Source organism: Rhinatrema bivittatum, unplaced genomic scaffold, assembly GCF_901001135.1.
Source record: "Rhinatrema bivittatum unplaced genomic scaffold, aRhiBiv1.1, whole genome shotgun sequence".
Taxonomy (NCBI): domain Eukaryota; kingdom Metazoa; phylum Chordata; class Amphibia; order Gymnophiona; family Rhinatrematidae; genus Rhinatrema; species Rhinatrema bivittatum.
The window spans coordinates 226482-249501 of NW_021820712.1; the positions used below are offsets into that span (position 1 = coordinate 226482).

General features: G+C 47.7%; 1 protein-coding gene across 3 annotated transcripts in view; it reads left to right on the plus strand.

Moving 5' to 3' along the window:
* Nucleotides 1–2605: 2605 nt before the first annotated feature.
* Nucleotides 2606–23020, plus strand: part of LOC115081990 (E3 ubiquitin-protein ligase TRIM41-like) — a 31145-nt gene continuing 10730 nt past the window's right edge. The window contains exons 1-3 of one of the 3 annotated variants that reach the window (XM_029586247.1): nt 2606–3246; nt 5995–6090; nt 6549–6779. In XM_029586247.1, coding sequence (XP_029442107.1) covers nt 2833–3246; nt 5995–6090; nt 6549–6779 — 741 coding nt within the window. In that variant the 5' untranslated portion in view covers nt 2606–2832. The remainder of the gene's footprint in view (nt 3247–5994; nt 6091–6548; nt 6780–23020) is intronic. The other 2 variants (XM_029586248.1, XM_029586249.1) reach the window with 2 other exon arrangements.

Consider the following 23020-nt stretch of genomic DNA (forward strand, 5'->3'; position numbering starts at 1 on the left):
CTTCCAAGAGTTTTTTGTATCCAGAAAATCTTTTCTTCTCAACTTTTTTTTTCTCTGAGATTTCTGTGTCTTGCCTACGACCCGCATGAGGTGCCTGCCATCTCTGTTCTTCCCACTGCAATGTTGGCTTTACTTTCTGGGTTCCAAATGACCTGCAGGATGTGCCTGTGCCATGTTGTCACATCCTGTGCCAAGATTTCTGCATTCCGTGACTTTCAAGATGTGGCCTTGAGTATTTCATCACTTCAGTCCCTCCACCAAGGAATTCCATCTCCAGTCCGTCAAACCCTCCAAGTCTCTGAGAAGAAGACTTGAGGGGGTCCCTTGAGGAGGGGGTGCTGATACGATTTGCTCACAGGCCTAGCCGCAAACAGCCTCTCACCTCTCCGCCACCAGTCTCCCGACACTGTCTCTCTCGACCAGGAGGCCGCTGCCATGTGTCTATGCGGTGTGGGGGCCGCAGCCGACATCCTACTCCGCAGCAGGTCAACTGCCATTGCCGTTCCTGCCTTTGCGGCCAGGAAGCCAATGACCACAGCTTCCTCCTGCACGGCCTGATGGCCGCTGTCGTTGTTCCTTCTACTCCTTGGAGCTGCTGTTTGGTTCTTCTCCTGCGGCAGGAAGCCGCCCCTGACGCTGGGCCCTGCTTTACAGCCTAGTGCCATTTCCAGCCTCCTCCTCTGTGGCATGGACGCCGCTCTCCGTGGTCCTGCCTTAGGTGCGCGGCCGCACTTCTCTCTGCCTCTTAAAGGGCCCACGGTGGAAGTAGTCCTGTGGCCCCATTTTATGATGACATCCAGGGCATCTCCTCTTCTGCCCTATTTAAGGGCCCTTTGCCAGTTCTCCAACACCTTCGGAAGGAGCCATTCCGCTACTGGACTTCTCTTCATCTCCAGCTTCTTCAAGGCACTCCGTTCTTCATGGGTATTCCCTCATCGTCTTTGTCCATGGTTCCTGGTCCTTCGTCCTGTCTTCGTCTGTGATTTCTGGTCTCTCGTTGGATCCCGTGTCTTCATCTTCAGATATTCCTGATGTCTTTCCCTTCAGATGTTCCTGATGTCCTTGTTGTTACTTGCCCCTGATATCCTCATCTCTAGATGTTCCAGTTGATCCTGCCTTCAGATGTCTTCATTTTCAGATGCCCTAATGTCCTGGTCTTCAGATGTTCCAGATGTTCTTGTCTTCATATTATCCTGATTTGTTTATCTTCAGATGTTCGCCTTCAGGCATCCACTTCTTCTGGCTCCTCTCTTTGGAAGTCTTGTCTTTGGTTCCAGGTCCACCCTAGGCTCCCACCAGTGGATCATGCTTGCAGTGGACCTGCCAGGGCACCACCGCTCTGGGTCACTGAAGCCTCTACTCCAGCTGGAACTGCTAGGAGTGTCGCCCGGACTACACTTCATCCTGAGTTTTAACCTTGATGTCCTCTATCCACTCTCTAAGGGTCTTCGTCTCATCCTAATTCTCAAGTAATCCTGCGTCATCCACCTAGTTCCCTTTGCCTGTCCTCGTTTGGATGTTTCAGGTTCCTGGGGCCTGCCTTAGCCTCCCCCCGGCAAATCCGCTTCCAGATGGCCTGCCAGGGTGTCGTCCATGCCGGATCACTGAAGCCGTCACTCCAGCCAGAACCTGCTATGAGAGCAGCCCAGATTCCCGCTTCATCCGAAGTCTTAGTCTTGCCTCAGCTTTGCCTTCTTGCCTAGTACCTTCGCTCAAGCATGTCTCCAAGTATCTTCATCTTGTTCCAGTACCATAGTCTGTCCTCGACCTCTGTCTGTCCTGTCGCATCTGCTGTTCCCGGGCTGCAGGTCCAAAAGGGCTATTGAGTGACCGGAGGGCTACCCCAGAGACCAGCATTGCATTGTTGGGTCTCTTCTGATGCATTCAGGTTCGGCAGAAGTCAGAGCTCCTGGTCTTCAGCCTGTCCGCCTGTGCTAGGACACGGCTCACCCGCCTCGGCGCTTCTACGGGGCGCTCCTGCAACATTGACTAAACTGAGACTCCTCTCACCCCTACGTATCCCTCTCCCTCCCCATGAATTCCTTCTACATCAACCACTAAAGACTCAGCTTCCAACACCAGGTGAGAGATCCTGAATATATTTCTGTTCCTTATTCCTTCACCACTAAACTGAGACCCCTCTCACCCCTACGTATCCCTCTCTCTCTCGCCTCCCTCCCCATGAATTCCTTCTACATCAACCACTAAAGACTCAGCTTCCAGCACCAGGTGAGAGACCCTGAATATATTTCTGTTCCTTATTCCTCCACCACTAAACTGAGACCCCTACCACCCCTACATATCCCCCTCCCACCTCCCTCCCCATGAATTCCTTCTACATCAACCACTAAAGACTCAGCTTCCAGCACCAGGTGAGAGACCCTGAATATATTTCTGTTCCTTATTCCTCACCACTAAACTGAGACCCCTCTCACCCCTCTCACCCCTACGTATCCCCCTCCCACCTCCCTCCCCATGAATTCCTTCTACATCAACCACTAAAGACTCAGCTTCCAGCACCAGGTGAGAGACCCTGAATATATTTTTCTCACTGCAAAGGTTATGAATGTAGAATTATTGTAAAAATCTTTCCTTCCCCGTTCAGTGTTCGCACTGTGGTTTTAGATACCTTTTACTCAATTTAGAGACTTTTCACAGTGGATTTGGTGATTTTCTTCACTATGGGGTGGGCGTCCCTGTCTCCCAGATGGGGCTGCATGCAGAAAGCTGAAAACCTCCTGTGCCAGAGAGACACTCCCTGAATTTCACGAAAATCGCCTGTCAGCACAGGAAATTGAAACTGAAACCTTTCATTTCGTTCCTGCAAGAGCCATGGCTGCTGCAAACCCTGCTGAGAGTCTGCGAGATGAAGCCTCCTGTCCCATCTGTTTGGATTATTTTACAGATCCGGTGACCATAGACTGTGGACACAACTTCTGCCGCTCCTGTATCACTCAGACCTGGGAGGGGAGAGACACAAACTTCCCCTGTCCCCACTGCAGGGAAACCTCCCAGCAGAGAAACCTCAGGCCTAACAGGAAGCTGGCAAATGTGACAGAAATAGCGAAAAAGCTTTCTGAGAGCTCAGTGAGACAGAAAGAGGAGAATCTGTGTGAGGAGCACGAGGAGAAGCTGAAGCTGTTCTGTGAAGAGGATCAGAGTCCAATCTGTGTTATTTGTAGAGAGTCCCGGGGTCACAGATCTCACACCGTGACCCCCATACAGGAGGCTGTGCAGGAATACAAGGTGTGTGTCAGTATCTTTATTATCACAGTGTGTCCCGGGGTCACAGATCTCACACCGTGATCCCCATACAGGAGGCACTGCAGGAATACAAGGTGTGTGTCAGTATCTTTATTATCACAGTGTGTCCCGGGGTCACAGATCTCACACCGTGATCCCCATACAGGAGGCTGTGCAGGAATACAAGGTGTGTGTCAGTATCTTTATTATCACAGTGTGTCCCGGGGTCACAGATCTCACACCTGTGACCCCCATACAGGAGGCTGTGCAGGAATACAAGGTGTGTGTCAGTATCTTTATTATCACAGTGTGTCCCGGGGTCACAGATCTCACACCGTGATCCCCATACAGGAGGCTGTGCAGGAATACAAGGTGTGTGTCAGTATCTTTATTATCACAGTGTGTCCCGGGGTCACAGATCTCACACTGTGATCCCCATACAGGAGGCTGTGCAGGAATACAAGGTGTGTGTCAGTATCTTTATTATCACAGTGTGTCCCGGGGTCACAGATCTCACACTGTGATCCCCATACAGGAGGCTGTGCAGGAATACAAGGTGTGTGTCAGTATCTTTATTATCACAGTGTGTCCCGGGGTCACAGATCTCACACTGTGATCCCCATACAGGAGGCTGTGCAGGAATACAAGGTGTGTGTCAGTATCTTTATTATCACAGTGTGTCCCGGGGTCACAGATCTCACACTGTGATCCCCCATACAGGAGGCATGTGCAGGAATACAAGGTGTGTGTCAGTATCTTTATTATCACAGTGTGTCCCGGGGTCACAGATCTCACACTGTGATCCCCATACAGGAGGCTGTGCAGGAATACAAGGTGTGTGTCAGTATCTTTATTATCACAGTGTGTCCCGGGGTCACAGATCTCACACTGTGATCCCCATACAGGAGGCTGTGCAGGAATACAAGGTGTGTGTCAGTATCTTTATTATCACAGTGTGTCCCGGGGTCACAGATCTCACACTGTGATCCCCATACAGGAGGCTGTGCAGGAATACAAGGTGTGTGTCAGTATCTTTATTATCACAGTGTGTCCCGGGGTCACAGATCTCACACTGTGATCCCCATACAGGAGGCTGTGCAGGAATACAAGGTGTGTGTCAGTATCTTTATTATCACAGTGTGTCCCGGGGTCACAGATCTCACACTGTGATCCCCATACAGGAGGCTGTGCAGGAATACAAGGTGTGTGTCAGTATCTTTATTATCACAGTGTGTCCCGGGGTCACAGATCTCACACTGTGATCCCCATACAGGAGGCTGTGCAGGAATACAAGGTGTGTGTCAGTATCTTTATTATCACAGTGTGTCCCGGGGTCACAGATCTCACACTGTGATCCCCATACAGGAGGCTGTGCAGGAATACAAGGTGTGTGTCAGTATCTTTATTATCACAGTGTGTCCCGGGGTCACAGATCTCACACTGTGATCCCCATACAGGAGGCTGTGCAGGAATACAAGGTGTGTGTCAGTATCTTTATTATCACAGTGTGTCCCGGGGTCACAGATCTCACACTGTGATCCCCATACAGGAGGCTGTGCAGGAATACAAGGTGTGTGTCAGTATCTTTATTATCACAGTGTGTCCCGGGGTCACAGATCTCACACTGTGATCCCCATACAGGAGGCATGTGCAGGAATACAAGGTGTGTGTCAGTATCTTTATTATCACAGTGTGTCCCGGGGTCACAGATCTCACACTGTGATCCCCATACAGGAGGCTAGTGCAGGAATACAAGGTGTGTGTCAGTATCTTTATTATCACAGTGTGTCCCGGGGTCACAGATCTCACACTGTGATCCCCATACAGGAGGCAGTGCAGGAATACAAGGTGTGTGTCAGTATCTTTATTATCACAGTGTGTCCCGGGGTCACAGATCTCACACTGTGATCCCCATACAGGAGGCAGTGCAGGAATACAAGGTGTGTGTCAGTATCTTTATTATCACAGTGTGTCCCGGGGTCACAGATCTCACACCTGTGATCCCCATACAGGAGGCTGTGCAGGAATACAAGGTGTGTGTCAGTATCTTTATTATCACAGTGTGTCCCGGGGTCACAGATCTCACACCTGTGATCCCCATACAGGAGGCATGTGCAGGAATACAAGGTGTGTGTCAGTATCTTTATTATCACAGTGTGTCCCGGGGTCACAGATCTCACACTGTGATCCCCATACAGGAGGCTGTGCAGGAATACAAGGTGTGTGTCAGTATCTTTATTATCACAGTGTGTCCCGGGGTCACAGATCTCACACCGTGATCCCCATACAGGAGGCTGTGCAGGAATACAAGGTGTGTGTCAGTATCTTTATTATCACAGTGTGTCCCGGGGTCACAGATCTCACACTGTGATCCCCATACAGGAGGCTGTGCAGGAATACAAGGTGATGTGTCAGTATCTTTATTATCACAGTGTGTCCCGGGGTCACAGATCTCACACTGTGATCCCCATACAGGAGGCTGTGCAGGAATACAAGGTGTGTGTCAGTATCTTTATTATCACAGTGTGTCCCGGGGTCACAGATCTCACACTGTGACCCCCATACAGGAGGCTGTGCAGGAATACAAGGTGAGTGTCAGTATCTTTATTATTAATTATCACATTCATAAATCAATCTGCTTTTTAAAGATTATCTAAACTGGCGATGTTATCTCACATGTACTCTTTATGTGGAAAATCTGTTCTTAAAAATAATATTGAAATTCAAACCAAAGATGTTTATTGTTCACAGAATAAAATCCAAATGCACTTGGAGCGAGTGAGAAAGGAGCTGGAAGATCTTCTGAAGCTTAAATCCAGAGAGGAGAGGAGAGCTGAGGAGCTGAGGGTGGGTGTCTGTGTCTCATCAGTGCCCTGAACCAGATCAATCAGAGAATCCTAGGATCCATCCTGCCTTGTTACAGAGGGGCTGGGAGTATTTCTGGTGCTTATTAGCTGAGGACAGGCAGATTGGGGATCATTTCTGCTCTCTCCCTCAGAGGCCAGGGATAGCTCGGGCCTGATGCTTTTTAACCAGTTGCACTCCAGGATGTACATTTACCCCTTAACCACGTGTGAAGTGAGAGAGAACTTTCCTCTGATGTAAGCATTTGATATTTGTAGCTTTTGATTGACTCCTGAGAGCTGTGACGCAGTTTCTGGTGGTGGATCCTCGGGTGACACAAAGCTCAGGAGGGCTCTGGGAACAGCAGAGATTCCTTGTTCATTGCAGGAGCTGCATCCAGAGCTCTGTGCACCTAAACCAGGGCCGTGTTACTGAGATTTCCATCTCTTTGTTCCATGCAGAGCCAGACAGAGATCGAGAGACGGAGGATTGAGTCTGACTTTGAGGAGATGCAGCGGTTTCTGACTGAGGAGAAGCGAATCCTTCTCTCCAGACTGGAGGAGGAAGAGAAGAAGATTCTGCAGAGAATCGGGGAAAATGTGACCCGGCTAGAAGAGCAAAGCTCCTCCATCAAGCTCCTGATCTCCGAGATAGAGGAGAAGAGTCAGCAGCCAGCGGCAGAGTTACTGAAGGTGACAGCTCAGAGAGATTTCTAAGGAAGTTACAGATCTGCCATGAGGGCTGCTGGAATTCACTTACAATATAAAAACCCTAAAATAATCATTTCCCTGTGAATATCAGCTGTAGTGATACATAAGGCAGGCTAAACACATCAGATAAATCAGTGGGAATCTGAGGTAGGAATAATTATGTGCATAGGTGCAGACAGGGAGATTTTCAGGATTACTTGATATTATAATTGTGTAAGATCAGGAATTAGATCTGGGTCTTGGCTGCATTCACTCAGGAGAATTTTCAGCCACTTAAAAATGCTCCTTTTGATTTAAGAAACAGCAAATCTGAATATAACGGGAGCAATAAGTGGTCGGCTGCTGATATTTTGCAGACAATTGTGGAAAGTGTAAATCTCCCCTGGAAGAATAAGCCAAGTCTTGAAAGCCCCAGCCTGGCCCGGCTCTTGGAAAGCTGGGACGTAAGTCCTGGCACAGAGGATTTATTATAACAAATCAGAGACAGAGGGAGCATCTTCCAGTAACTCCTGACTTTCCTCTGTAGGATCCCAGATCAGGGGCGGGTTGGCCTGTCGTGGGATCGGGCAGCCCCCGTGGGCCGGTCGCTCTGATCAGGTGATTTTTCCAGCTTCCTGCTGTGAAGAGGTCCTGCATGGCGGTGGCCCAAAGAGAGACCCTCTCCTCCCCACCGTGCAGGTGATGGAGATGTCCTCTCAGGCCATGCGAGTCCCTGCTTGTGCCACAACTGTGATATTGCCTGCTAACTACACACGGGGCCTTGCTATGATGCAATCGACCTGTGCACCACTGTCCTCCTATCTAGAGTCCAGCTCTGACCTCCCTCCAGATAAAGTTGCCCCTTTGCTGGGGGGTGAGGGGAGTACTTCTCCGTTCTTGAGCTTCCCCTGCCCCTCTCTCCCCATTCCTGTTTGTTGGGACATTGGTAGTGCCCCAGTCAGGAAAAAAATGAGGAGGGCGGGCTATGTGTATATGAGAGAGTGAGAGAGCATGTATGTGAGTGGGAGAAAGTGGGAGAGAAATTTATGTGTATGAGAGAGGGAGAGAGAGTATGTGTGTGTGTGACAGAGTGATGAGAACATAGGTGAGAGTGAGTGAGAGAGAATGTGTGTGTGAGAGAGGGGGAGAGAGTATGTGTGTTTGTGACAGAGAGATGAGATCATAGGTATGAGTGAGGAGGGAGAGAGAATGTGTGTGTGAGAGAGGGGAGAGAGTATGTGTGTGTGTGACAGAGATGAGAACATGGGTGTAAGTGAGGAGGGAGAGAGAATGTGTGTGAGAGAAAGAACATGGACATTTGTGAGGGAGAAAGCAAAAATATCAGGAACTGGAGGGCCCTCAGTATGGTTCATGGGGAGTGGGATCACATATATGCAAATGAGAGGGAGGGGAAGGACACCTTCTGACCTCTCCCCCCAGTCCTCAAGTGACCAGTTCAGGTCTGTGGAAACATTGGCCACCCTACAGGAGCTGCGTGTAGCAGTTACCTTCTTCCACCTTCCTTCCAGCATTGAGGAGCAGCACTGCCATCCCACAGCTGAGAAAGGGAAGGCCAGAAGAAGGGGGCGGCCTGAAAGCTATATGTGTGTATGAGAGAGAGACTGCACGTGTGTGTGTGTGTGTGTGTGCAGGAGAACCTGCATGTTTATGAATGTACAACAGAGCCTGTGTATGTGTGAGAGACTGCGTATGATTGACAGACTGAGAGGGCCTGTATGTGTTTGAGAGCTTGAGACTGTGTGTGTGTGTGTGTGTGAGACAGTAACAGAGCCTGTGTATGTGTGAGAGACTGCGTATGATTGACAGACTTGAGAGGGCCTGTATGTGTCTGAGAGCTTGAGACTGTGTGTGTGTGTGTGTGTGTGTGTGAGACAGTAACATAGCCTGTGTATGTGTGAGAGACTGCGTATGATTGACAGACTGAGAGGGTCTGTATGTGTCTGTGAGAGCTTGAGACTATGTGTGTATGTGTGTGTAAGAGTGACGGAGCCTGTGTATGTGACAGCATGTGTGTTTGTTGGGGAGGTGGAGAGAAGTAAAGATTGTGAGCTCCCCATCCCAGGTATTTATTTATTTAATTTATTTAATGATTTTTATATACCGCCGTTCATCAGAGATATCGCGTCGGTGTACAGAGAACAAAAATCTTACGCCGGAGCGTTATACGTAAAACAATATCATAATAGTTGCAGGCATTTACATAAGGCAAAAGAGATAATACAGTGATATCCTACCTAATAAACGAAGGAGGACCGACGTGCCGCAAATGCGCAGCAGAGACCAGCTCTACTGCACATGTGCGGGCGAGCACGTCGGTCTGAGCCAGAAAAAAAGAAACAAAATGGCGGCGTCCAGTGGCAGCGGCGTCCAGTGGCAGCGGCGGCGGCGGCGTCCGGTGGTAGCGGCGTCTGGTGGTAGTGGCGGCGGCGGCGGGTGGCAGCGGCGGTGGCAGCGAGGGAGGAGAGAGAGAGGGAGGGACTGACAGAGAGAGGGAGGGACTGAGTGAGAGGGGAGGAGAGAGAGGGAGTGGGACTGAGTGAGAGGGAGGGAGTGGGACTGAGTGAGAGGGAGTGAGGGGGGAGAGAGAGAGAGGGAGGGAGTGGGCCTGAGGGAGGGAGTGGGACTGAGGGAGAGGGGGAGGGAGTGGGACTGAGGGGGAGGGACTGAGTGTGTGTGAGAGGGAGGGAGAGGGGAGGGAGTGAGTGAGACTGAGTGGGAGGGAGGGACTGAGTGAGAGGAGAGGGAGGAGTGGGTGAGAGGGAGGGAGGTAGGGGGTGGTGAAGAGTGAGGGGAGAGAGAATGAGGGGGAGGTGAGAGACAGAGGGATGTAGCCCGTTTTAACGGGCTTAACGGCTTGTAACTTAAATAAAGCAACATTATAGTAGTAACAAATGTACCTTGAATTAGCAGGAGGAAACCTGGGGGGGGCTGGGTAGAAGAAATAATATTTGAAAGAGGCGGGGGAAGGCGATGCAACTAAGGGAAAGCATAAGGACGGTGAAAAGGGCACAAGTATCTTAAAAATCTTTAAGATACTAAAAAAAAGCTTAAAAATCTTACACTGGCTTCCCATCCAATATAGAATACTTTTCAAAGCTCTCACTATCATCCATAAATCCGTCTACCAGCAATCCACACTCCAACTCACCTTCCCTCTCGAACTACATTCTTCTGCAAGGCCGATCAGATCCGCCTACAAAGGTTCGCTCAAGGCCCCCCCCCCCAACAAATCCTCGGTCCACAACTCCACTCACAAGCGAGCACTTTCGACTGCAGGTCCACTACATTGGAATTCGCTTCCCCAAGACTTACGCCATCTAACATTCAGAAAGAATCTGAAAACCTCGACCTCTCCATAATCCCCCCCCCCCCACTCACCTCCCCTCCTCTCCTCCTCCCTCTGGACATACCATGTTATGCCCCTAGGACAAATCTCTGTTTTATGCATCACTAATATATTGTTTTTTTGTTGAATTTATTTATCACTCTCCAATTGTTACAGTTTAAAATCTGTCCTGTCTTCCTTCTCCCATGTTTTACGCTCCCTGTTTAATGTAACTTTACTTTCGATCTAGATGTTAATTGGTTTCCCCCTGTTCTATTGTAAACCGGTACGATAAGACCTGGTCTTGAGTATCGGTATAGTAAAAAAAAAGAAGTTAAATAAATAAATAAATAAAGTAGCAAAAATTAGCGATTACTTGAGGGTTTATCTAGGGTACAAAGGTAGAGCAGAGGAGCGAGATGGGGTGGCACATTGAAAGAGGATATTTATTAAGGGAGAAGAGAGGGCAGATGAGGGGAGTAGAAACGCGAGAAGGCATCATGTGTTGGCTCGAGGGAATAACCATGTCTTGAGTTTTTGTTTGAATATCTTAGGAGATAATTCAAGACGTAATTCAGTGGGCATGGAATTCCATAATATGGGGCCAGCTAAGGAAAGGGCGCGAGGTTAAATAGTTTGGGAGAGGGGGTCTGCAATGTGGCAAGGTATGGAATTCTAGTTGGTCTGTTAGATGTATGAAATTGTAATGAGTTAGTGAGCCATTTCATTTCAGGATTGTGGAGGGCTTTGTGGATGAGTGATAGTGTCTTGTATTGTATGCGAAAGTGAATGGGGAGCCAGTGTAATCCCTTTAAAATAGGGGTAATATGTTCCTTTGAGGTAGTGTTGGTAAGGATTCGAGCTGCAGTATTCTGTAGGATTTGTAACGGTTGGATGCAGTTTTTAGGTAAGCCTAAAAGAAGTGTGTTACAATAGTCAATTTTAGAAAAGACCATGGCTTGTAAAACAGTGCGGAAGTCAGAAAAGTGAAGTAGAGGTTTGAGTTTTTTGAGTGTATGGATCTTGAAAAAACATTCTTTGAGAATTGCGTTAATACATTTTTTGAAAGTCATATGGTCATCAAGAGTGACTCCTAAGTCCCGGACTTGGTGGGCAAATTGGGTGTGTGGCAAGATTTTAGGTGTTGTGGGCGTAGTATGTAAGGGGGTGGGAGGCGATATGACCATGAGTTCCGTTTTTGTAGTATTAAGGGCAGGTTGGATGCTATTTAAGAGGTTATTGATTGAAGTTAGTGGCATCCCAAATGTCAAGGGCTTTCGGAATGGAGTCGGTTATAGGAATGAGGATTTGTACATCATCGGCATACAAATAGTGTGGAAGCTTAAGATTGGAGAGGAGATGGCAGAGGGGTAAAAGATAAATGTTAAATAGTGTGGATGAAAGTGAGGAGCCTTGGGGAACTCCTTGCCTCAGGGGAATTTCCTTAGACTCGTGGTTGGCAATTTTGACTTTATAATTTCGGTTACTAAGGTACGAGGTAAACCAGTTGTGAGCAAGGCCAGATATTCTGATCTCGCAAAGTCGCTGAAGGAGTGTCTGATGGCTAACCGAATCGAATGCAGCTGAAATATCTAGGATTGCTAGGAGATGGGATTGCCCATTATCAAGGCTTTTGATAAGGTAATCAGAAAGTGACAGAAGAAGGGTTTCTGTGCTATGTAGTTTACGAAAGCCATATTGGGAAGGAGACAGGATCTGGTGTTCATCTAAGTAGTCACTGAGTTGGCGGTTGATGGTTTTTTCTAGGATATTGGCAATAAATGGGAGATTGGAGATGGGACGGTAATTGGCGAGGTCAGACGGGTCAAGCTTAGGTTTTTTTAAAGTGGGTTTAAGGGTGGCTTGTTTTAGTGGGTTTGGTACAAGACCAGAATCAATGGATGCATTGATAATGTTCGATATAGGAAGGGCTATTAAATCACGGACAGTGAGGAGAAATTTTGTAGGAATGGTATCAGAGGGGTGGGATGAGGGTCTGGCTTTTTTGAGTAAAGATTCAATTTCCATTGCCGTCGTGTGTTCAAACACTGTAAGGTTTGCGGAGAGGTTACTTGTGTGTACGGAATAATCGCTTTGGGGTGTGTAAGGGATGGAGGGAAAATGTGTCATCAGTTTGTTGACTTTGTCATCGAAGAACGTTGCTAGTTGTTTGCATTTAGTTTTGGCTTCTTCTTCTGGGATGATATTTGGTGTGAGATTGGTAAGCGAGGTGACATAATCAAATAAAGCTCTAGGATTGAAATGGTACTGGTGGATCTTCTTAGCATAGAAGTTCTTTTTGGCATTATTTATTTCATCATTATAGCTGTGTAGGGAAGTTTGGAGAGTTAGAAATGTTTAATCCAATTATTTTAAATTTGGGGGGTTATTTCATGTGTCTGCTGTTTGAAATATTTGATGTTTGGGAAATATTAGAAAAAACTTATGATAATTACTTGATGTTCGATGGATGTTGCCTGCTTGACATATTTATTCTTTTTTTTAGTATTGTTTTAATATTATGAATGATATTCTATATTTCTTACTTTATTGCTTAATGTTGTTTGAGGAATGATGTTTCTGTTTTTCCATTGTTGCAATGCATAATAGTCAGGCTTACTGTGTTTTCCAGAGCATGAGTGTGAGCAAGCCTGAGTGAGCCGTGAACACGTATGTGAGTGAGAGAGATCGAGCACGCCAATGAGCATTTTTGTGAGCAATAGGACTATTTAAAACAGTGAGCGTGTGTGTGTGAGAGAAAATATAAGGGAGTCTGGGTGAGAATGAGCATATATGTTAGAAAGTGTGTATATATAAGAGAGAGGAGAAAGTTTGTGCTCACCTCCTATCCCTGACTAATCCATGACAATCTGAGGGTGACTGGAGCCTAACGTTCCCAGGTATGGAGAGCAGAGGATTTTTTTATAGCCTTAGTTTTAATTATTGGGTGTCATTTGATGTGTCTGCTGGTTTGAAATACTTTACTGATTGTTTTTTGTTTTAATTTTCCAGTGCTATATATTTTTAATCATTCAATGTTCTAATTATCAGCTGCTTTGAGATATTTATTCTTTTTATGAGTATGGCTGTACTATTATCATATCTTGATTTTGTTTGATGTTTAATGAGGAATGGTGATGCTTCTGTTTTTCTGTTGTTGCACTGCATATGGAGTCTGTCTTGTTATGGTTTCCAATTCAGTTTTTGTTTGCATGTTTCCAGTTCAGCTTTATTGTCTCTTTATTCTGTATTTGGTGAGGGTCTGTGTATTCTGCATGTGTGACTGAGATGAGGTATTCTGCTAGTGTAGGGATCTGTAACAGCTTGGCTTGTTCTGTTATTCTAATATCAGGTGTATTGGTGTTTTAGGGCCTGTTGTAACAGAGTAGGAAGGCAGTGCCGAGCCTGGGGAACTATAAAAGCAGCAGACTCTGTAGCACTTAGTCAATGGGAATGCACTGGAATGGTGGTGGGGGGTATGGAGAAGGGGAGGCGAGCTACAGTCACAAAAAGGGATGGAGTGAGCCAAGAGGAAGTGCCGATGCAATGCTGGGGAGGCGTCTGCAGGCTGGGCTCTCCTCCTGAAAGGGTCAACTGGCTGTGGAAACAGTGAGTCTCCTGGAGTGAGGGTGAGAAAGGGAGAGGGTGAGTGCTGGCAGCGAGCAAAACCTTTTTAGATAATCCTGTGTCAGTACTGAAGCAGAGGTGCTCACTGTGTGAGCAGATGAGCAGCAGGAGCACAATGACAGAATGTGTGTTTCAGAGAGAGAGTGAGGCTGTGGGTGTCTTTCTCCCTGACACAGAAATACACCCATGCACACATTTTCTCTATCACACACCCGTACACTGAGGGCAAGAGTCTGTGTCTGAGAGACTCTGTGTGTGTCTGACCCTGGCTGGCAGTGTGGTGGTCACATTACTTGGGAACTGGTTCATGAGCTGATTGGTTGACAAAGGACTTTAATCCCAGGTCAGGAATGCAAGATATAATTATGAGGGAAGGAACCAGACTCGCGGGCGGATGGCAACTGATTGCATTGATGGAAGAGGGCCCGCAGCTCCGTTTGCTCACCTCTGGTCTAGGGTGTATTCTACGACTTAGTTATTTAGGAAAAATGTGACATTTATGTTGGAGATTTTTTGGCTCAGATCTTCCAGGCTCCAGGTCACATGATCTACCTATGAAGGGTCAGTTTGGCGAGCTTTTGGGAAATGCTGAAACACTGCTGCAGGGAAAATCCACAAGGGAGTCAGACAGATATCTTGTGGGTCAGTTTTGAAAAAAATCCCCCGGGCTGATATTTTCCTCAATCCGTCCTTGTCCCAGATCTTTAGTGACATCGGGAATAGATTGGACAAGCATCTCGGGTCTCTCACTCTACCAAATAAGCAAAGGGAGCCACTGAGGGAACGTCTCCAGCAATTCTTGTTCAGTTCCTGCCACTGTTTGAGTGCAGATTCCCCAGGCCTTTCCTCTAAAGATTTCAACAGAGAGGCCACAAACAGTTTTGAAAATTAGGCACCTCCAAGCCCCCTAGATCTCTAGTTTTTGAAGAATCAGTTTTACCACCCTCGGGATCTCTATCTCTGAATATAACTGAATATCTTACTTTGAACTTGTTTAAGCATCACATCAGGTGTTATCACCAGACCAGTACAACATTAATTACCCTTAAGGTCACAGCGAGGGATCCAGGCTTCAAGAGGCCTTCACTCCTTCCACCAGAAGAGGACCAGAAGCCTCATCTACATATCCTATCCAGCAGCCACAGGGCAAGGACTCCAGAGGTCACAGGGTGCGATCCAGGCTTCAAGAGGCCTGTACCCCTTCCACCAGAAGAGGACCAGAAGCCTCATCTACATATCCTATCCAGCAGCCTCAGAGCAAGGACTCCAGAAGTCACAGGGTGCGATCCAGGCTTCCAGAGGCCTGCACCCCTTCCACCAGAAGAGGACCAGAAGCCTCATCTACATATCCTATCCAGCAGCCCCAGAGCAAGGACTCCAGAAGTCACAGGGTGCGATCCAGGCTTCCAGAGGCCTGCACCCCTTCCACCAGAAGAGGACCAGAAGCCTCATCCTCATATCCTATCCAGCAGTCACAGGGCAAGGACTCCAGAGGACACAGGGCATGATCCAGGCTTCCAGAGGCCCAAACCCCTTCCACCAAAAGTAAGGAAGGCTCATCTACATATCCTATCCAGCAGCCACAGGGCAAGGACTCCAGAGGTCACAGGGCATGATCCAGGCTTCCAGAGGCCCAAATCCCTTCCACCAAAAGTAAGGAAGGCTCATCTACATACCCTATCCAGCAGCCACAGGGCAAGGACTCCAGAGGTCACAGGATGCGATCCAGGTTTCCAGAGGCCCGAACCCCTTGTACCAGAAGAGGACCGGAAGCATCATCTACATATCCTATCCAGCAGCCCCAGGTCATGGACGCCAGAGGTCACAGCGAGCAATCCAGGCTTCCAGAGGCCTGCACCCCTTCCACCAGAAGAGGACAGGAAGACTCATCTACATATCCTATCCAGCAGCCACAGGGCAAGGACTCCAGAGGTCTCAGGGTGTGATCCAGGCTTCCAGAGGCCCTGCGCCCCTTCCACCAGAAGAGGACCGGAAGCCTCATCTACATATCCTATCCAGCAGCCACAGGGCAAGGACTCCAGAGGTCTCAGGGTGTGATCCAGGCTTCCAGAGGCCCTGCGCCCCTTCCACCAGAAGAGGACCGGAAGCCTCATCTACATATCCTATCCAGCAGCCCCAGGGCAAGGGCTCCAGAGGTCTCAGGGTGTGATCCAGGCTTCCAGAGGCCTGCACCTCTTCCACCAGAAGAGGACAGGAAGGCTCATCAACATATCCTATTCAGCAGCCACAGGGCAAGGACTCCAGAGGTCTCAGGGTGTGATCCAGGCTTCCAGAGGCCTGCACCTCTTCCACCAGAAGAGGACAGGAAGGCTCATCAACATATCCTATTCAGCAGCCACAGGGCAAGGACTCCAGAGGTCACAGGGTGCGATCCAGGCTTCCAGAGGCCTGCACCCCTTCCACCAGAAGAGGACCAGAAGCCTCATCTACATATCCTATCCAGCAACCACAGGGCAAGGACTCCAGAGGTCACAGGGTGCGATCCAGGCTTCCAGAGGCCTGCACCCCTTCCACCAGAAGAGGACCAGAAGCCTCATCTACATATCCTATCCAGGAGCCCCAGGGCAAGGACTCCAGAGGTCACAGGGTGTGTTCCAGGCTTCCAGAGCCCCTGCACTTCTGGCTCACAAGAGGACAGGAAGACTCATAAAAATATCTTACCCAAAGGCCTCTGGGCTAGGTCTCCAGAGGTCAGAGGGCATGATCCAGGCTTCAAACTCCACAGCCCCTGTAGCAAGGATCTGCTCTCCAGGTGATGAGTTGTGCTCTCGCATTGAGGGCGAGTCTCCCAGGGCAACTTCCCGGGAGGGAAAATTTAGGTCGGTCATCATAATTGGTGATTTGATCATTAAAATGCAGATAGCTGGGTGGCTAGTGGACGTGAGGACTGCCTGGTAATTTGCCTGACTGGAAGAAGGTGGCGGACCTCGCATGTCACCTAGATAGGATTTTAGACAGTGCTGGGGAGGAGCCAGCTGTCGTGGTACATGTGGGTACCAACGACATAGGAAAATGTGGCAGGGAGGTTCTGGAAGCCAAATTTAGGATTTTAGATAGAAAGCTGAAATCCAGAACCTCCAGGGTAGCATTCTCTGAAATGCTTCCTGTTCCATGCACAGGTCCCCAGAGGCAGGCAGAGCTCCAGAGTCTCAATACGTGGATGAGACGATGGTGCAAGGAAGAGGGATTCAGTTTTGTAAGGAACTGGGGAACCTTTTGGGGAAGGGGAGTCTCTTCCGAAGGGATGGGCTCCACTTTAACCAGAGTGGAACCAGGCTGTGGGCGCTAACTTTTAAAAAGGAGATAGAGCAGTTTTAAACTTGAAGAAGGGGGAAATCTCTTGTTTCTTTGAAGGATAGGGCATACCAAGAGAGAGGTTCCAATAAAAGGAAAGTAGTCCATGTGCCTATAAGTAAAGAATAACCTGAGCTAAAGGATTCCAAATTATCCCTAACAACTGAAAAGCAGGTTGTTAATACAAACAAAAAACACACGTTGAACTGTCTGTATGCCAATGCCAGAAGTCTAAGAAGTAAGATGGGAGAGTTAGAGGGTATAGCAGCAAATGATGAGATTGGCATAATTGGCATCACCGAGACCTGGTGGAAGGAGGATAACCAATGGGACAGTGCTATATCAGGGTACAAATTATATCGCAATGATAGGGAGGATCAACTTGGTGGGGGCGTGGCACTTTATGTCCGGGAGGGTATAGAGTCCAACAGGATAAAGATCCTGCAAGAGACTAAATGCTCAGTAGAATCTATATGGGTAGAAATCTCGTGTGTGTAAGAGTATAGTGATAGGAGTATACTACCATCCACCTGGACAAAATGATCAGCTGGACAATGAAATGCTAAGAGATATAAGGGAAGCTAACCAATTTGGCAGCACAGTAATAATGTGAGATTTGAATTGCCCCAATTTTGACTGGGTAAATGTGGCATCAGGACTTGCAAGAGACAAAGTTCCTGGATGTAATAAATGAGTGCGTCATGAAGCAATTGGTTCAGGAACCAACGAGAGAGGGAGCTATTTTAGATTTAATTCTCAGTGGAGCACAGGATTTGGTGAGAGAGGTAACGGTGGTGGGGCCACTTGGCAATAGTGATCATAGAAATGAAACATAGAAACATAGAAATGACGGCAGAAGAAGACCAAACGGCCCATCCAGTCTGCCCAGCAAGCTTCACACATTTTTTCTCTCATACTTATCTGTTTCTCTTAGCTCTTGGTTCTATTTCCCTTCCACCCCCACCATTAATGTAGAGAGCAGTGATGGAGCTGCATCCAAGTGAAATATCTAGCTTGATTAGTTAGGGGTAGTAGGGGTAGTAACCGCCGCAATAAGCAAGCTACACCCATGCTTATTTGTTTTACCCAGACTATGTTATACAGCCCTTATTGGTTGTTTTTCTTCTCCCCTGCCGTTGAAGCAGGGAGCTATGCTGGATATGCGTGAAGTATCAGTTTTTCTTCTCTCCTGCCGTTGAAGCAGAGAGCTATGCTGGATATGCGTGATGTATCAGTCTTTCTCCCATGCCGTTGAAGCAGAGAGCCATGCTGGATATGCATCGAAAGTGAAGTATCAGGCACATTTGGTTTGGGGTAGTAACCGCCGTAACAACAGAGGCTTCAAGGTTAAGATACAGAATAAGGAATCATCTCGAATGGACTCATCCATAGGAGTCCCCCAGGGCTCCTCACTGTCGCCTACACTCTTCAACATATATCTCTTACCAATCTGCCAACTCCTCTCCAACCTTAACCTCAAACACTTTCTTTACGCCGACGATATCCAGATCGTGATACCCATTAAAGAATCTTATATGAAAACATTGGATTACTGGGAAAATTGCCTCCTTGAAATTAAACGCCTCCTATCCAACCTAAACCTAGTTTTAAACTCCTCCAAAACCGAATTGCTGCTCATCTCCCCAGATAACAACAACTCCATCTCTAATCTTCCGGCTATCCCTACTACCTCACAAGTGAGAGACCTAGGAGTGTTAATTGACAACCGGATGAACCTTAAAGCCTTCATTAACAGAACCACCAAAGATTGTTTCCACAAACTCCAAGTTCTGAAAAGAATTAGACCGCTCTTCCACTTTCAGGACTTCAGAACTATTCTATAAGCTATCATTTTTTCCAAGATCGATTACTGTAACTCTATCCTTCTGGGCCTCCCTTCCTCCTACACTAAACCACTTCAGATAATACAAAATGCTACAGCAAGATTACTGACAAACTCCAGGAGAAGGGACCACATAACTCCAATCCTAAAAGACCTCTACTGGTTGCCAGTTCACTTTAGAATCCTCTACAAATCTCTTTCCATAATATACAAAACCATCCATCTGCATATTCCACTCGACTTACAAGTCCCTTTCCAAATATACAACTCCTCCAGACCAATTAGAGACACACTCAGAGGATCTCTTCAAGTACCCCCTACTAAAACCACCAGACACATCACCTTAAGAGATCGGGCCCTCTCAACAGCCGGCCCCACCTTATGGAACTCCATCCCTCCTGACCTCAGACAAGAACCTAGCCTCCCAACTTTCAGGAAAAGACTTAAGACCTGGCTGTTTAAACAAGCATTCCCGGACACCAACTAATTATCACACTATCAACCAAACGTTATCCAGCCAGTCCTACCAGTCGTTATCCAACCAGTCCTACCCCTTCTCCATGTAAATATCTATAGCTTATATTATAGATATTGTAAATATCTTTATCTAATGTAAATATCTTTATCTAATGTTATCCTCTCCTTTTTTTTTCTTCTCTTCTCCCAGTTTATTTCCCTTGTTATTTGTAACTGCTCACTTCCACAGGTTACTCTGTTGTTCATTGTACATCCCTGTTATATGTAAACCGGCATGATGTGATTGTATCATGAATGCCGGTATATAAAAATCTTAAATAAATAAATAAATAAATAAATAAATAAATAAACAAGCCAGCTACTCCCCGCTTTGTGAGTGCGAACCCTTTTTTCTTCTCCCCTGCCGTTGAAGCAGAGAACTATACTGTATATGCATTGAAAGTGAAGTATCAGGCTTATTTGGTTTGGGGTAGTAACCGCCGTAACAAGCCAGCCACTATCACCCCAAGGTCCCTCTCCTGCTCCGTGCACATCAGCCTTTCCCCCCCCATCGAATACAGTTCATTCGGATTTCCACTCCCCATATGCATGACTCTGCACTTCTTGGCATTGAATCTCAGCTGCCATATCTTCGACCACTCTTCCAGTTTCCTTAAATCCCGTCTCATTCTCTCCACTCCTTCCAGTGTGTCCACTCTGTTGCAGATCTTAGTGTCATCCACAAAAAGACAAACCTTACCTTCTATCCCGTCCGCAATGTCACTCACAAATATATTGAACAGGACCGGTCCCAACACCGATCCTTGTGGTACACCACTTAAAACCTCCCTCTCTTCAGAGAGATCTCCATTTACCATCACACATTGTCTTCTGTCCGTCAACCAATTTGCAATCCAGGTCACCACCTCGGCACTCACTCCTAAGCTTCTCGTTTTATTCACCAGTCTCCTGTGCGGAACCGTATCAAAAGCTTTGCTGAAATCCAAGTATATGATATCGAGCGCTCTTCCTTGATCCAATTCCTTGGTTACCCAGTCAAAAAAGTCAATCAGATTTGTCTGACAGGATCTTCCTCTGGTGAATCCATGCTGCCTCTGGTCCATCAATTCTCCCGACTGTAGATAGTTCACTATTCTCTCTTTCAACAGTGACTCCATTACTTTTCCCACCACCGAAGTGAGGCTAACCGGTCTGTAGCTACCAGCCTCTTCTCTGTTCCCACTCTTGTGAAGCGGGACCACCACCGCTCTTCTCCAATCACTCGGCACCACTCCCGTTTCTAGGGATCTATTGAACAGGTCGCACAGCGGTCCCGCCAGCACATCTCTGAGCTCCCTCAGTATCCTTGGATGAATCCCATCATGCCCTTTACAGTAGATTAGTCTATGAACTCCACACCACAATAAGCATAACTATAATACTATGTGTAATAAATCTACCCTAGTAAGCACCTTGGTACAATTGGTCTTGAACTACTTCGCTAAATGACTATGTCTAATGATTTATTGTAACCGAACCTTTGAGGCACCTGTTAGAATGTACTACAGTACACTTTCACCTACATTAAATATGTGCCTACATGTAAACCGTTGCGATGGTATTTAACTTAGCAATGGTTTAGAAAAGTTTTTAAATAAATAAATAAATAAACTTTAAAACGGCTGATAACAAATATTATAAATAGATAAATAATGTTATCCTGCTTGCCGGGTACTTCTGATTTGGATTGGCAACTGTTGGAAACAGGACCATGGGCTTGATGGACCCTTGGTCTGACCCAGTATGGCAAATCTAATGTTCTTATCAATATCCCCTTCACTTTGGACCGCTCGGTGATTTACTCTGCATTGTGCTTGGTAGGGGATGGGAGGAAAAGCGTCATCGCATCCCTCATATCAGGCACCAGATTGCCTTGAGCTCCCCTGGGAAAACTGAGTTAACCTTACTGTCACCTTCAGTCTCTGGCAGTGCTGAGCTACCCCTGGGTGTGACAGAGAGACCCAGCCCTGACACGAGCTCCATCTCCTGATGTAGAAGCTCACCAGAGCCTCATTCAGTCTTTGCTCTGTCCTTACATCTTCCAGGGGAGCTCTCATAAGTAAACCCCTCAGTCCCAGCCTCTCTCCTTACATCTTCCAAGGGAGCTCTCATATGAAAACCCCTCAGTCCCAGCCTCTCTCCTTACATCTTCCGGGGACTCTCATAAGAAAACCCCTCAGTCCCAGGCTCTCTCCTTACATCTTCCAGGGGAGCTCTCATAAGAAAACCCCTCAGTCCCAGCCTCTCTCCTTACATCTTCCGGGGACTCTCATAAGAAAACCCCTCAGTCCCAGCCTCTCTCCTTACATCTTCCAGGGGACCTCTCATAAGAAAACCCCTCAGTCCCAGCCTCTCTCCTTACATCTTCCAGGGAAGCTCTCATAAGAAAACCCCTCAGTCCCAGCCTCTCTCCTTACATCTTCCAGGGGAGCTCTCATAAGAAAACCCCTCAGTCTCAGCCTCTCTCCTTACATCTTCCAGGGGGAGCTCTCATAAGAAAACCCCTCAGTCCCAGCCTCTCTCCTTACATCTTCCAGGGGAGCTCTCATAAGAAACCCCTCAGTCCTAGCCTCTCTCTTTACATCTTCCAGGAGAGCTCTCATAAGAAAACCCATGAGTCCCAGCCTCTCTCCTTACATCTTCCAGGGGAGCTCTCATAAGTAAACCCCTCAGTCCCAGCCTCTCTCCTGTTCCTTCCCAGGCAGCTCTGATTAGGAGCCCCCAATGCCTGCTCCTCATCAAACTGCTCCCTGCCTGTGAGAAGGAGGAAGGATGGTCCTCTTTCATTGCATGGAGTTTCTTTGCTCTATAAACAGGCAGTTGTGTCATTGCACAGTGCTGAGTGTGGAATATTCTAAAGCAGGGGTCGGGAACCTATGGCTCGCGAGCCAGATGTGGCTCTTTTCATGGCTGCATCTGGCTTGCAGACAAATGTTTAATAAAAAAGTAAAAATATAACAAAACCCCCCACCCTCCTGACCCCCCCAAGAGCTGCCAAAAGTCCCTGGTGGTCCAGCGGGGGTCCAGGAGTGGTCCGGGAGCGATCTCCTGGACTTGGGCTGTCGGCTGCCAGTAGTCAAAATGGCGCCGATGGCCCTTTGCCCTCACTATGTCACTGGGATCCACCAATGGCGGCGGTAGCCCCTGTGACATAGTGAGGGCAAAGGGCCGTCGACGCCATTTTGATCACTGGCAGCTGACGGCCCTTTGCCCTTACTATGTCGCAGGGGCTACTGCTGCCATTGGTCGACCCCAGTGACATATGAGGGCAAAGGGCCGTCGGATCCATTTTGACTACTGGCAGTTGACAGCCCAAGTCCAGGAGATCGCTCCCGGACCCCCACTGGACTTTTGGCAGGTCTTTGGGGGGGGGGGGTTAGGAGAGTTGGGGGTTGTAGTAAATTAATTTTGGAGGTCTTGGGGTGCGTCAGGAGGGTGGGGAGTTTTGTTAGATTTTTACTTTTTTATTAAAGATTTGTCTGCGAGCCCTAGACCCCCGCTGGACCACCAGGAACCTTTGGCAGGTCTTGGGGGGTCAGGAGGGTGGGGGGTTGTAGTAAAGTAATTTGGCAGGTCTTGGAGGGTGTCAGGAGGGTG